Genomic DNA, 14,368 nt, shown 5'->3' with positions numbered 1-14,368 from the left:
TTCTACGTATTTCATCTACATATGTTCCTATATTTCATATATTCGCATGATATGGGATGGAGATCAATAAAAGAACGAACGGAATATTTATTACATCTTTTAATATAAAACAAATTGTATCGTATATATAAGTTATGTATACAATAATTGAAACCTCCCTTAAAGTAACATTTCAAGGCTCAAAGAAATTCAGAGAAACTGACGAAAAATAAATGTTATTATTGCACGTGAGCGTAATAGCGTTTACCGAATCTACTGATCTAGCAAAATATCTTAATTACGTTGGTTGCGTTCGGCACACACACGTACATAAATTCCACCGATTAAAACCTTTTCATTAATCTCAGTATACGCAGCGCTTGTGCACATAAAATATCACGATCGCTTGTAATGTGAAATTTTTAAAACGCAACACATACCGATAAACGCCTTATTACATTTCTTCTAGGCGGGCTCCAATTATTTAGTCGTAACATGATCATTAACATTATTCATCCATTTGAACATGTTCAGACGGGATCCTCCCCGGGAGCAGACGTGGAATTTCTCTGAGCGTCGATTTGAGTCCTACCTTGAGAACTTCCCGCCGCAACGGCAACCTTATGCTGCGCGGCCAGGCATTGCTGCAATTGCTGAAACTGCAATAAAATAAAGATCATTTATCATCTCCTAAGTGATAAATTTGCTAGAATCAGATCTAATGTTCATTAAACGTGATATGTAAACGTTATATCGTTCGTTTTTTCTATTATAATAAAAATAGTAGTAATTTTAAAAACTATTTAATCTCTTAATTAAAACGCATTAATGTATACGCACTTGTTGCTGCGATAACGTAGCAACCCCAAGACTCTGTGTCTGCTGGCTGCACTGGCCGGTAGAAGCCCTGGCGTGCAAGGATTTCGTTAATAGAGCTTGCTTGTTAACAGGTACTACTTGGGAAGAAGGCGTCGTCTGCGACGCCATAAGCACGGGTTTCGTCGCGGCTGCAAAGCGAGAAAGTTCAGTTGAGACTACTTCGACCTACTTGCCGCTGCAAGTAATCCGCACTGCATTATTCGCTCACCCATTATCGGAGTTAATACTTGTTTGTTACCGGACAGTATTAGCTGATTCGCCGTTACCGTTTTGGCAACTGTCATCAGCTGATTCGACAAGACAGCCGACTTGACTTGATTCGATTGTACTTGACGAGCTATGTGATTAAGTCGCGGCCTCTGAGATCCGATTAACTGGATTGCTTGTCCTCCCTGAAGACACGTAATGAATTAAACATAGTCACAGGAGCGATTTCTCGTGTACGAAATATAAAATTGCACACGCTAAATACATAAAAAAATATATATATTTAAAGAACAGAATTTAGAACACAGAAACATGTATTAGATTTTCGTACCTGTGCAAGAGTCACTGCGTTGTTACTCCTTATATTTTGCTGTGGTAACCCTTTCACTGCGGATGGTATTATTTGGGCTAAAATACAGATGGTCAATAAAACATTCCGACACGCGTATTTAGAAGTACAATAAATCCGACAGGCGTTCATATACAGCTTATATAAGTACAATCGTAACTTAAATCTTCCTACAAAAATACTAAGCTTCATCACGTGACATTTTGAAAACGCCGTTATTTGTTTAGAGAATGAATTCTGACTCGAATTTTTTCCAACAGCTTACAAACAACAGCAAAACACGTCTTACCAATTGGTAAAGATAAGTGAGCATTGGTAGGATTGGCGATCACCACTGTTGGCGTACTCCCAGTAATAGCGGTCGTGACAACGGTCGCAGCCACCATCTGAACAACGTAGCGTTTGGTCAATGCTCAAAGATTAGTGAGTGCTCTGCACTCAAGCATCAATCCTTTCGGTGCAAATTTTGCAATGAAATGCAAATAAAAGTGCAATTTCGCACCGAAAAGACCGAAGATTCGTAGATGTGAGTGATACTAACGCTCGAGATCGTCGTGCAGGTATTTGTGGCGGACGATATGGGGAGAGAAACTATCATCCCAGTAGGTGTGACGGTGCCGCCAGTGGTGGGTGACACATTCAACGACATGGTAATGGGTTGCGACAAGCCCGGGAATGATACCTGGAATGTTACAGTGAAAAGTACGCTAGTAAATTTTGATCAGTACTGCTTCGTATGTAGGAAACTACGCGCGGTCACTCTACCAACCTGAACGTTTTGCAGACCGTTGATGGAGTTCGGCAGACTAGTGAGGTTCACGCCCTGCAAATTCACGTTTGTTGGCGACGGGCTGGTCATCGGGCTCGTCGGCTGACTGCTCTGACTGGAAGATGCGGTGAGCCGCTCGAGTAGTGACGAGGCCGAGTTCATCCCGGGTATTGGATTGTCCGCCGACGGTGTGCCTACCCGAACAAATCGTGTGTGAATCAATGATGAAAGCGAATAGAGATCAGACAAGTTCCCTTTGAAATTAAGATAAATATGTGAGAAACAATATCAAGAGTATTATATATGAAAGGAAATTACGCTTTTAATCTATATATTTATCTTTCATCGTACCAGCGAGCAAGGCTGAAAGCCCCGGCATCGATAGACCAAGGGTAGACGTGGGATCCTGGACTCGCGCGAGTCTCACAGCGGTCGCTTTCACTGGTTGCTGCTTGCAGCCTAACTGTCCCGTCAGAGCGGAACTTAAACTTACCCGTACCTAAAAGAATAATTGAGAGTAAGTTTAATCAATTAAAGCACTTGTATCAATTACCAAGATTTACTATTAAGTTGCAGCGATAAGCAGAATATTTAAAAAGTAATGAGATTTTTTGGCAAGTTAACTAAATCGATCGTACTTGGCCTGTGGTGCTAGGTACGTTGATCACATTGCCATGACTAATGACCCTGGATGGGATGGAAGCATTGAGAGAGATCCTTCGGGGCTGAACCTTCTGTTGAGCTAAATTCGCGGGAGTGCTATTCAACAGACTTAGAATCGCGGCGTTGTTGGACTTGTTCGAAGCTTGCGTGTTGTTGTTCATAGCAGCGTTAGCTACAAAATGCATGAAACGCACGATGTCAGTTAAAATGTCAGGAAGCGTACGTTTGTGGAGAAATACATTACGCGAAAACGTCTGCTCGTTTAATTTCATAAAAGGCATAGTGTGAAATTCGCCCAATCTGCAAGAATAAAAGTATTTTATCTGGTTACACGTGAACAAGTACAGGCATAATCTTACATAACACTTAATTCTACACGTTAATTCCGTGATCGCTACGTGGAATGCAGTTACGCGTGTTCCTTAGAAAACAAAATATAAGAAATTTGAATATATAATAACACGCATTAAAATTGTGCCAATTTCACACTGCAAATACGGTAGCAAAGCACCTGCTGCTGCTTGCTGGAATTGCTGCGCGGAATTCATGAGAGAAGTCACGATGGCGTTTATCGCCGGGTTAGTCGAGTGCTTCTTGAACGGCGGCTCGTTTTGGTTCTGACTGGCGGCGGTCTCGCTTATGCAATTCTGCGTTCCCGCCTGCAGTTGCGCTTGCTGCAAGTTTCGCATGAAGGGATGAATAATTAGAACAATATGAGAGATGTGCAAACTCAGTTTATAAACAAAATGTACCAAGCTCAAGCTTACCAAAACCGGGACGTTTGTTGGCGCGGCGTTATTGATGGTACCGGCCGATTTCTGCTGAAAGACGAGGATGCTGGAGCCGTTGCAAGTGTTATCCGCCACTGCGGCCATCGCCGAGTTATCAATCTGCACAGAAGTCGACGCGTTCGAACCGCCATTCGTCAGAGATTGTCCCGAGCTCAGCGTTGTGGCGTTGTCGTTCTGCGATGAGATGACTTGCGGTATAGTCGCAGCGTCCACGCACTGCAAATTGTTCTGCGCGGAGGTAGTTGCCTCCGACATGGCCTTTATCGAGGCCACCTGACCGGCCAACGTGTTCAGTTGCCCTTGAGCTCGCGACAGAATCTGAAATGATGTGCGGACTTGCTGCAAATGTTTACACGGTCGTTATAAGATCTGCATTTACACGTGTTTTACATATCTTTGCATCATCAGGAAGAAAAGCAGAAAAAAACAGAAAAAGAAAAGAAACGGCAAGAAGTGCTCTAGTATTTCTTTGCTGATGATGAATCTACTCTAAGAATCGCAAGAAAAAAAAAAGTCGAACGTTATTACGTACCTGCTGCGCTACATGCTGGTTTTGAGCCTGCTGCAACTGTTGAGCCGCTAATTGTGCCGCTTTCGCTTGTTGCGCCTGGAAGAACGTGAAATCACCGGCATGGAGATGAATAAATAAAATAGCGGAACGACCAGCCGAATGGACAAACGGTTAGTTACGCGACACGTACCTGTTGATGCGCTCGCTGCATGCCGGGTGTACACGCAACGCGAGTGGCCTGTCCCGGCACAACGTGTCTTATTCTCACGTTCTTTCTACCCTCCTCTGTAAATATTTCCTTAAATTGCTGATAATAATGATTGGCCACGGCTCTAGTGCCTAACGTAAACCTAAAGAACGAAACTTCATTTAGCGTCAGCAAGTAATCAGTTTTCCAGGCACAAAGCCACGCGTAAAAAGGCATATTGTATACGTGATATATTGTTTCGGACTAAAAATCAAATGATAAAGCATACCGGCAAGAAGAACCATTTCTCTCTCCTTCCCGATAATTTTTGTCCATATAAAGCTCTCCCAGGTACTCGGAAGTAGCGGGTCGCTGCAGGATCGAGAGCTTTATGTAATCGTGACTCCCCATGGGCTCTAATATATACTCTTCTATAACTTGTAGCGAACAGTCTTTTGTTTCTGGCGGCCGCTCGTACGCTTTCGCGAATCTAACGAAGTCCCATTTCGCCGATTAGTTTCACGATAATTTTTCGACGACGGAAATCACAAGGTTAGGAAGGAAAAAATCGCAGGCAGATAAAGAGAGGAGGTAATAACCTTGCAACATCGACTGTTTTCGGTGGCTCCAATTTGACGTCTATAAGAGAAGGCGGTGGGCAGGCAGTGCTTGTCGCGAATCCCCTTCTTTTCGTGCGCAATTTCTGTATTATATCCTGTACCGTTTGACCTTCCGGCTGTGCCAGTTGCTCCAATTTCCTCTTTCGATTCACTGTGACCTAATATCAAACATTACACGCCCGTTGTAACACTCGTCGTTGCTCTATTCTATGTAAATAGATATCTCCTTAAACTAAAAGTAAGAAATGTGGATCACAAGGATCTATTCTTACCTGAGAAAACTTTTTGGCTTGGCGCATGAGTTGATGATCAGTAAGCAATGATTTCGACTGTTTAATTCTTGTACTAGCTAAGGTGGGAATAGGATTCGGATCCAGGCATAGAGGTCCTTGTGTAGCTGCTACTAGATGCGATTCCAACATTAAACGCTCCTCGTGGCTCCAATCCCCATCATTCGTAAGAGTCGATACGTCCGAGAGCACGCTCTGCGCATAAATTTTCGAGATTTTTCAAGAATTAATTTACATGGATTATACGATTAAAAACTATCAAGAAATCATGTAATACAATAAATATTTCTCGTAATCATTATTTGCGTTTCATTTTATTATACATTCTTATATACATGATGCAGCGGCATCGGGTCTCACCTGTGTCGTAGGTTTAAGAAGTACGTGATGAACCTCAGCTCTGTTGTGAGGGAACGCCTTTCGGTAATCCCGCACTTCAGCGATTATGCAGCCGTCATAAAACAAATGTGAATAATTGGACTCGAGTTGTTCGGCTAGCATAGCTGGCAGTTGGCCATTGTCTATGCAAGAAAGTAGTTCACCCTGTTCGTAACCCATGAGCTGAGTCTCAGCGAGCAGTGAATTTTTATCGTATTGATTCCCCTTATCACTGTGCAAAAAAATAGTCTTCGCGTTAATAATAATGCCCCAACTATAATCAATCACACACGTGAAATGTATCTCTGACTTCAAATGTTTTGAACATTGTTCAGAGGGATAATTCACGTTCGGAAACGCGACTGCTTACCTATTTCTTACAGCTAATGAGTATCCTTTATTACCAGCATAAAGATTAACAATTAATGTATGTAATCCTTCTCTTTGCACTAACCGCCCCAGAAGGTCGCACTCATTCTCAAGATTGTTCTGCGTAACATTGAAAGTCGAGTGTTATATTGCGCTCTTGTTACGATACAATATCATTTTTAGTCAATTTGTTGTTCGTTTTCACGGGAAAAATAACAAATTTAACTGTGGACCTGAAGAAAGCGCACGTACCAAAACTGAATCTGGGGTTGCATGAGGAACCTTGGAAAGTTCTTCAAAGTAGAGTCTCGTGAGCTTGGACTGGATACTATGCCTGGAATAGCTCTGCTCCTTCTTCTGAGACAGTAACGACTTATCTGTTGTTAAGGCCAATGGATTCTGGCCCTGAGTATACTTCCAACATCTGGACGCTTGATTGATCATATTCTGCGATCATGACAACGTGATGGATAAAAGTTTGAGAAGCATGCGGTAACAAAATACAATAACAACATGTAGCTTGGCACAGTAGTTGCAATACGAGAATTGCATTACCTGAGCCTGCCAACACGCATCTTCCAGACTACCAGCTGCACCAATCATTGTAGTTGCTGATTACTGATGCCACTTAATGTCATATCTAATGCGGTAATAATCGTTCATATTCTGAAATATGTTTGCTCAAATATATTGCACATTCACACAGATTAAACAAATTAGTTACAAAGTATAAAATGTTATTAACGTTATTTATTATCTGTCATCATCACAACGTCTTTCTTAATCAATTAATCTATGATTTTTCAGAAAAATGGGAGCAAATGCATTTTATCTGAATTCAATGGTGTTACAATTCTGATTCCTGATGGAGAGACCGAGCACTATCAACAGCTAAAATTTCCATATTATATTTCGATATTATTCGTTGCAACATCGTTAAATCGATAAAATCTTTGTGTCATTTAAAATAAAACTATTGAAACAGCAAAATTATATAATATTTATGGCAAAAAAGAGAGGCAAAACACAAAACTATGTGTCGGTCGACTGCCTGTTAGAGAATGACAGAACAAATTCGTGTGTTTACAGATCGAGTGAAATTCACCATCACAGCACAATTGATCTAATAACTTTGGAAAAAAGACACATGCTGGATGCCTCTCATCAACAATTCTGTTCTCCAACATCACAGAAACGTTAGGGAATCATCAAGAGAATGTACGATACTCGAAACCGATTTGCCGTGTCTTCGAGAGAGAGAAAGAGTAAGCGAGAGGGACGATTAATAACAATCACCAGTTCACGCGCGACCGAGTCGTCATCGTGATCGACGTAGGATCTACTTTCATGCGGAGTCTCATGCGATCCGACGAATCCCGCGTTTGTGCGTGTTCGATGAGGCTAATCGATGCCTGTCTCATCCACGACAGACGTGAGGGATATGTCGGTGGGAAGGAGCAAGATAAACTGCTGTCGCGTCTCAACGAGAACGAGCGCGCGATTCACGTGTTACGAGGAAACGCATGGAGCACAAGTCGATCACTCCCGTGACGCGCGTCGCGGATCGAGAAATGTGCGAGAGAGCGCGACCGAGCGAAAACGAAACACGGAGCGGAGAGGTTAAGTTTGCTAGCTCTTACGACGAGAGCGTGTGGTGGCGGCGACGGCGTCGCGGCGCGGCATCAAGACGCGCGCGGCGCCGCGCCGACCGCGATGGACGAACGTGAGTCTGTGATTTACTTTTGCTGAATCATGAAAAACGGTCCGACGTGATCGACATCGGCCGCGCGCACACGACGAGCACACGTCGATCTCAGCTGGATTCAGCACGTCATAACCTCACCGCCGCGCTCGTTCGCTCGCGGAGACGATCGCTCAGTTGGTCGGTCGATCGCGCAAAATAGTCTTGACATGCGGGCGTCGTGCGCTACATTCGTACCTAGTGTCGACGCGGCGACTGTGACAACGGGTGGCCGGGTGGTTCACTAGTCGCTCCGGTGCGAGTGATATTTACAAGCAACAAACGTCATTTCGCGAAGAGCGCAGCGTAACCTACCATACAAACACCGCACGCATCGGCCACAAACTGGGGGAAAACATGTCCGTCCTGTGCAGCCAACTCGGTTCATCCACTAGGCCGCCCCCGCATCGATCTTCCCTAGGCGGTCGCCGCGTTGTGCGCTCAGCGGCATGAAATTGGCATTTTAGTTTATTCCGGAAATTTAAAAATCGTATTTATGCAATTTACATTATCAGCGACACATTAAACAATTTGTTTAATTAGTTTTTAATTTGTATGAGATGATGCACGGATACCACAAAGTAAAGAAACGCGCGGCGCGCATGTTGAGCACTGATTTAAATTTAAATTGCGATATAAATTTCAATTCGGATTCAATTCAAATTTAAATAATTTTACTTTTATTCAAATTTCTAAATTCAAATTTGATTTATTTACGCGTAGAAAATTTCATCATTCATGTAAGATGCCGCTCGATTCGCGTTGACAGCAAGCAGGGACCATTCGTATCGGCGATTCTGACAGATCGATAGTTCGTGGCGCTGACGGTTAACCATCAATTGGCTTGACGTTCGAAACATCATCGATGGATTAGAAGGCAAAAAACAAGAAACGATCACTAATGTCTCGATAAATTGATAAGTGATCGGCCACGTGACTGTACATACGAGCAATTCCGCGGCTGCCTGACAAATTCGCGGTAGGATATTCAGTGCGAGAGCTGTTCGAACGATTGACACGTGATCGTTTGCACGGTGCGATTCATCGTTTCTTCGCATTTCGCGCGATCGTTTCTCGATCATCTAAAGTTCTTGTAGTCGACGCGATTACCCGCTCGTGCAACTTGGGATTATGGTATCTCTTCAATCACATAATCAGGTTCGCTGCCCTCATCGTTTTACACTTGCACTAATTGATACTCGATATATCCTACGTTATCTCTCTTGTAAGATACACTGAGAGAGAGAGCGCACAAAAATATTAATTTCAGCACAAAATAGAGCTACAATAATAGTGTTATAAATAAACAATATTGTGCAAGAGTCCTGACGACTCGTTGGTTTTCAGGTACTATACCATCTAACACAGTTGACATTGGCTGTGACACCTAGAACTACCTCAGTTCAAATAATAAGACCAGATAAATCTCTACAAAAAAATGCGGACGATATTTGTCGGGACAGCCTCGAGGAGGTATTTCCATAGTTCTTAATACACAACAAATGAAAGAATAATAATCATAATAATGGTTGGAATTAATGAAAGGAATAAAAGTTAATAGTGGCAATAAGTAATTTAACAATATATACACACACATACAACAATATATATATGCTAATGACACTAATGAGATTTTATCTTTAGGCGGCGAGAAATTGTACTGAGCTGCCAGAGATAAGCTTAAATGCTTTGAGCATGTTGAGACTGAAGGAGGATAAGGTATGCATGATGCTGGATGACATAGCTGTTAGTATACTCGGGAAACCTCTAAACGAAACCAACAAATGGCGAGTATCTTACTTATCGGGTCTAAGCTTCACCGAGAACAAACAGGGCTTCTCGTGCTCGCCGTTGATGGAACCCATCATCTTACCTGCCATCCATCTCGCGTCTAAGCAGCAACGCAAACTGCTGCATACCTGGCATGTCAAGGCGCTGCGCAATCATAGTCATGTACCGATTCGTACGTTCAAGTCGCAACGTAGCATCAAAATGGAACTGGAGCAAAACCGTCCGTTCATGAGCAGACTGAAAAAGTGGCTGGGCTTGTCCTCGAATGTTCAAGTGGTACAAATTCTATTTATATCACATCGTATTTATATATTGACAATGTGTTAGGTAAAATTAATAATCGTTGATCTCGCTTTATGGTTACAGAACATGCAGGACCTAAAGAAAACAGATTACGACAGACTGAAGCAGATCTTTAACAGTACGGAGACCGACGAGCAGAAGAGAATGAAACTCGCTTTCGCAGAGGGATACGAGTCTGGACTACTCCGGCAGTCGCGAGGCCAATACTTTGTGTTGAAGATCATGCAGAGATTGATAACTCTTTTTATAATTATTAGTCTGATCCTTGGCATATCGCTTTACGGTGTGTATGAAAGTATACAGAAATAGTTCATTACATCGAGAGAATCGCTGTGCTGACTTAATTATTCGTATTTCGCAGTTAGTTACCCCGGCGGAGGAGTATTCAAGCTGTCTATGGGCCACAGGATCGAAATCAATCCCGAGGACATCAACGTCACTTTTAGCGACGTTAAAGGGGTAAGCAACGGCCTTTCTGGTGCAAAACATTTGCTCCTGTTATTTTATAATGTTAAATTAATTTATATTAAATTACATCAAAGTATTAATGAACTTACATTAAAGTAATTTAGAATCGACCCATGCAAATTTTCGTTAGATGTTCGTAAAACTTTCAGGTAGATGAGGCGAAACAGGAGCTTCTGAATGTGGTGGAATTCTTGAAGAATCCTGACAAATTTTCCGCTCTCGGCGGAAAATTGCCGAAGGGTGTTCTGCTGGTTGGTCCACCGGGAACGGGAAAGACGCTATTGGCGCGCGCGGTTGCCGGTGAAGCCGGTGTACCCTTCTTCCACGTGGCAGGTCCCGAGTTCGATGAGATTCTAGTCGGTCAGGGTGCTCGGCGCGTTCGGGACTTGTTCAGTGAGTGGAAAAGCAATCTCGCGTATAATTGAAAATTACAAAGACAAATTACAAACGAAACTTTCGCAGGAGCGGCAAAGGAAAAAGCGCCGTGTGTAGTGTTCATCGATGAGATCGATTCCGTGGGCGCGAAGAGGACGAACTCGGTTCTCCATCCGTACGCGAATCAGACGATTAATCAGTTGCTCTCTGAGATGGACGGGTGAGTTTAAATTGAGACTGAAAAAAAATTGAGATTGCAATAATATAAATAGCGCGATGCGACTCTTCGAGATGCCGTACTCTCGGAAGTATCACTCACGAATTTTCGCAATCTCCGAGCTTGATTTCATACATTGGTATCATTTGAAAACGATCGTGACTTGCAGTTTTCGTCAGAACGAGGGAGTCATAGTCCTCGGCGCCACGAATAGACGCAAGGATCTCGATAAGGCACTGATGCGTCCCGGCCGCTTCGACGTTGAGATCTACGTTAACAAGCCCGATTATCTCGGCCGTAAGGAGATACTGGATCTCTACTTGTCCAGAATATTAACGCACGACATCGATACCGTCTACCTGGCTCGCTGCACTACGGGCTTCACTGGAGCTGATATTGAAAATATGGTAGGATTAGTGCTCACCAAAAAATCTAAATCTTTTTCATTCACTTTTCTTGAAGATTATGAGAAACAGATCGATTTCTTCCTGACATTGTAGGTAAACCAAGCTGCATTACGCGCGGCGATCGACGAGGCGGACTATGTGACCATGAAGCACCTGGAATACGCTAGGGATAAGGTGTTGATGGGTCCCGAGGGGAAGCTCAAGTCGCGCGACGAAGAAGTCAATCGTATCACGGCGTACCACGAAGCGGGACACGCTCTCGTAGCGTTTTACACGAAGGATGCCACGCCGCTTCATAAAGTTACCATCGTGCCACGAGGACCGTCGTTAGGCCACGTATGTAGTCAATTAATGTATTACTTGAGAAATCAAAATTATTTCGCGTTTAATCATTTATTATCTGTTTACAAAAATTTCTTTTTATTCCCGTAATTCGTGTGATTTTACGTGATTAAAAATCTCGCAACTTGTATTTTTTTTCTGTTTCAGACTTCTTTCATGCACGAGAAAGACGTTTATTATACCACGCGAGCGCAGCTGTTAGCCACTTTGGATTCCATGATGGGCGGTAGAGCCGCGGAGGAGTTAGTTTATGGGACAGACAAAATAACAACAGGAGCATCGTCCGATCTAATGGTATGATTGAATCTATAGATAGAACGAAATGTATTCATACGTCTGAATGCCCTTCTCTTCTTCCAGGAAGCAACGAAGATAGCAGAAACGATGGTGAAGAATTTCGGGATGTCGGACAAGGTGGGATTTAGGTCGATATCGGACGGTAAGGAGTTTTTCGGAAATGGCATTACGTACGCGGCAAGCACGACCGAGGCCATCGACTATGAAGTAAAGCGGCTTCTTCAGGTGAATCTTACGATTGTGTATTATTCGTTTCGTCAGTTTTATTCGTTATTGTCTTATTCACTTGTCACACATTTGTGTCTACAGGAATCGTATGAACGCGCGAAAACGATTTTAAAAACGCACGCGAAGGAACACAAGCAGCTAGCAGAAGCCCTATTGCAGTACGAGACATTGGATGCGGAAGATGTGGCTGCCATAGCAAACGGTAAATAGTATGTTCTTTTTTATTTTCTTTTTATACTATGTTGAGTTTTTTTGAACTCGAAAGAATGTTTTGTATTGTTCTTTCTTATATTGTTTTAATATGAAACTATAATTTTTATATCGTTGAGGATTTTTATGCGTCGACCACTAAACCAGTAAACCACTAAAGTTGATTTATATCAACTCTATTAGTGTTGGTGTTATTGTTTCAGACACGGGATTGAGTAAACGAGACTTTACTGGCGACTCGAAGAGATTGACGAAAGAATCGTAATCTAAGCGCGATTTGAGAATAGATTTATCGAGAAGGTAGGAACTACGAATAATTGTACAATTGAGCGTAACGTCTGATAACATCTGAATCTTATATTTTGTACAAGGCCTTTGTAGCTTTGTACGAGAGACATATTAAAATACATTTGAAAGTTGCGTGTCGCGGATACGCGATCCCTTCTTTTTGGATCAACCGTCTTCTTCTCTTCGGTAATAATAATATAAAATGTAAATAGTACGTCATTGCACACAACTACGTACGATTGCCTACAAAATGGGTGCTGTTGGTATTAATTGTGCTGCTGCCGTATTATTTAATTAACTATATATGTAGTAATACTATATATATATAGTTAACATTTATAATATATAAAATATATAAAAAGACCACCACTATATATGCATTATTATATTTCTATTTTAAATTGATAGACGCTCATTTTTAATACAACAGCACCTGTGTTTCGATAGGATGCCTACCGTTGATCAGATTTCCACCACTGATTATTAATTATCGCGAAAAAGATGCAGCTTCTTTCGTACATTGTTGTTGCAATTTTTTAACGGATACGTGTATTCAAAAAGCAGACAGAAAAAACAATTGTTGGTCTAAAAGAGTTACGTTTTCGATCGAAACAGTGATCTTTCCCTCGCAGTTCTTATTTCTAGTCTGCATGCATTAAAACAAAATTAACTGATAACGCTGAAATTTTTTTTAATAACAATGGCAATTGTTGAGATTACAGTTATTAGCGAATTAATTTTATCTTCCCCTCGACTGTATTTAAGGTTCAGAAAATATCGTCGAGCATGGAAATATACCAAAAGCTTTGATTTACCGTTAATAAATAATACAAATGCAAATTACAATGTATATATTACGTAGTATGTAATATATATATATATATACACAGATATTTATTACATCTCGAGATCATGCTTTCATTTCATGCTTTCTTGCTTCCTTTTAACGTCCATAATAATTTTTAATTTTTAATCGTCCTCTATATATCGTCTTTCTATATAGGGTCTTTCTATATGAGTAATATAAATTTATTATAATATAAAAATAGTACACATTATGATTTCGTCGAAGAAAACAGAAATTCCTTTTTATATGCTCGTTATCTTGCGGAGGCGCCAAGCTGGTTGCGATTCGCAAGAGACAGAGAATCCCTCTCGATATACGAATCGTCGTGCACTCTTGTTTACCGGGTGATGAAGCGCAAGGAGAGGACTCTGTCGGTATGCACTCAACCTGACACTCACGATCGCCGGGTTGTGGATTGGTCAGGGACGAGGACCTCTGTCGATACGCACATTCTCGTATGGCTGCATTCGAGGTTGCAGTTCGTCAGGGAGAGAAGCGTGTCCCTCGGATATTGTACAGCACGGATACTGTACAAATATACTGGGTCACCATTCGGTAGGCGGAAAAAAAAATAGCGAGAACCCTCTTCGACGTGCGTACCATCTCTAGGAACGTGTTGCGATTTGATCGAAAAGCAAAAAAAGGAGAGGAAAACGCGCGAGGCGCGTTTCCGGCATTTGCGTTTCGGTAGCGGCTTTAGTATCGCAATTATATCGGGCGTGGGCCGGAGATTGAGTCAGAGGCTCATAACTCTCGTGGGTCGTAACGTTCAGCTGCAGGCCGTTCGCTCGGCCGTGCCTGCATTTCATAGGCCGCCAGATGTTACGCGCCTACATATCAGCGACGGTCCACCACTTCACCG

The 14,368-nt window shown here is 42.2% G+C and overlaps 2 protein-coding genes across 7 annotated transcripts; one reads left to right on the top strand and one right to left on the bottom strand.

The window, feature by feature from the left end:
* Nucleotides 1–86: 86 nt before the first annotated feature.
* On the bottom strand, nt 87–8,086 carry LOC105284715 (transcription factor SPT20 homolog). 5 transcript variants are annotated; one of them, XM_011348447.2, is made up of 21 exons: nt 7,932–8,086; nt 6,548–6,658; nt 6,245–6,439; nt 5,994–6,112; nt 5,606–5,855; nt 5,228–5,440; nt 4,935–5,113; nt 4,625–4,825; nt 4,339–4,498; nt 4,170–4,244; nt 3,614–3,976; nt 3,358–3,520; nt 2,822–3,018; nt 2,535–2,682; nt 2,184–2,377; nt 1,956–2,096; nt 1,704–1,800; nt 1,397–1,473; nt 1,067–1,250; nt 820–986; nt 87–638 (listed from the first exon to the last, which is right to left on the bottom strand). In XM_011348447.2, the coding sequence occupies exons 2-21, from the start codon at nt 6,593–6,595 to the stop codon at nt 510–512; spliced, it is 3,300 nt and encodes a 1,099-aa protein (XP_011346749.1). In that variant the 5' UTR covers nt 6,596–6,658; nt 7,932–8,086; the 3' UTR covers nt 87–509. The 5 variants fall into 5 exon arrangements, with proteins under 5 accessions (XP_011346749.1, XP_011346753.1, XP_011346751.1 ...); XM_011348451.2 differs by having other exon boundaries at nt 3,614–3,955; XM_011348449.3 differs by having other exon boundaries at nt 8,049–8,072.
* Nucleotides 8,087–8,521: 435 nt separating this feature from the next.
* LOC105284713 (ATP-dependent zinc metalloprotease YME1 homolog) lies at nt 8,522–13,730 on the top strand. Of its 2 annotated transcripts, none has more exons than XM_026972394.1 (13): nt 8,522–8,891; nt 9,081–9,206; nt 9,378–9,800; nt 9,891–10,110; nt 10,189–10,286; nt 10,445–10,688; nt 10,758–10,890; nt 11,057–11,294; nt 11,388–11,630; nt 11,784–11,930; nt 11,997–12,158; nt 12,243–12,370; nt 12,575–13,730. In XM_026972394.1, coding segments are annotated over exons 1-13 (2,190 nt in total). In that variant the 5' UTR covers nt 8,522–8,864; the 3' UTR covers nt 12,576–13,730. The 2 variants fall into 2 exon arrangements, with proteins under 2 accessions (XP_026828195.1, XP_019888937.1); XM_020033378.2 differs by having other exon boundaries at nt 8,523–8,891; nt 12,243–12,363.
* Nucleotides 13,731–14,368: the final 638 nt, after the last annotated feature.

This window comes from Ooceraea biroi, chromosome 9 (assembly GCF_003672135.1).
Source record: "Ooceraea biroi isolate clonal line C1 chromosome 9, Obir_v5.4, whole genome shotgun sequence".
Classification (NCBI taxonomy): Eukaryota; Metazoa; Arthropoda; class Insecta; order Hymenoptera; family Formicidae; genus Ooceraea; species Ooceraea biroi.
Note: the sequence above shows the minus strand (reverse complement) of the source record. Positions and strands in the feature narration are given on the sequence as shown.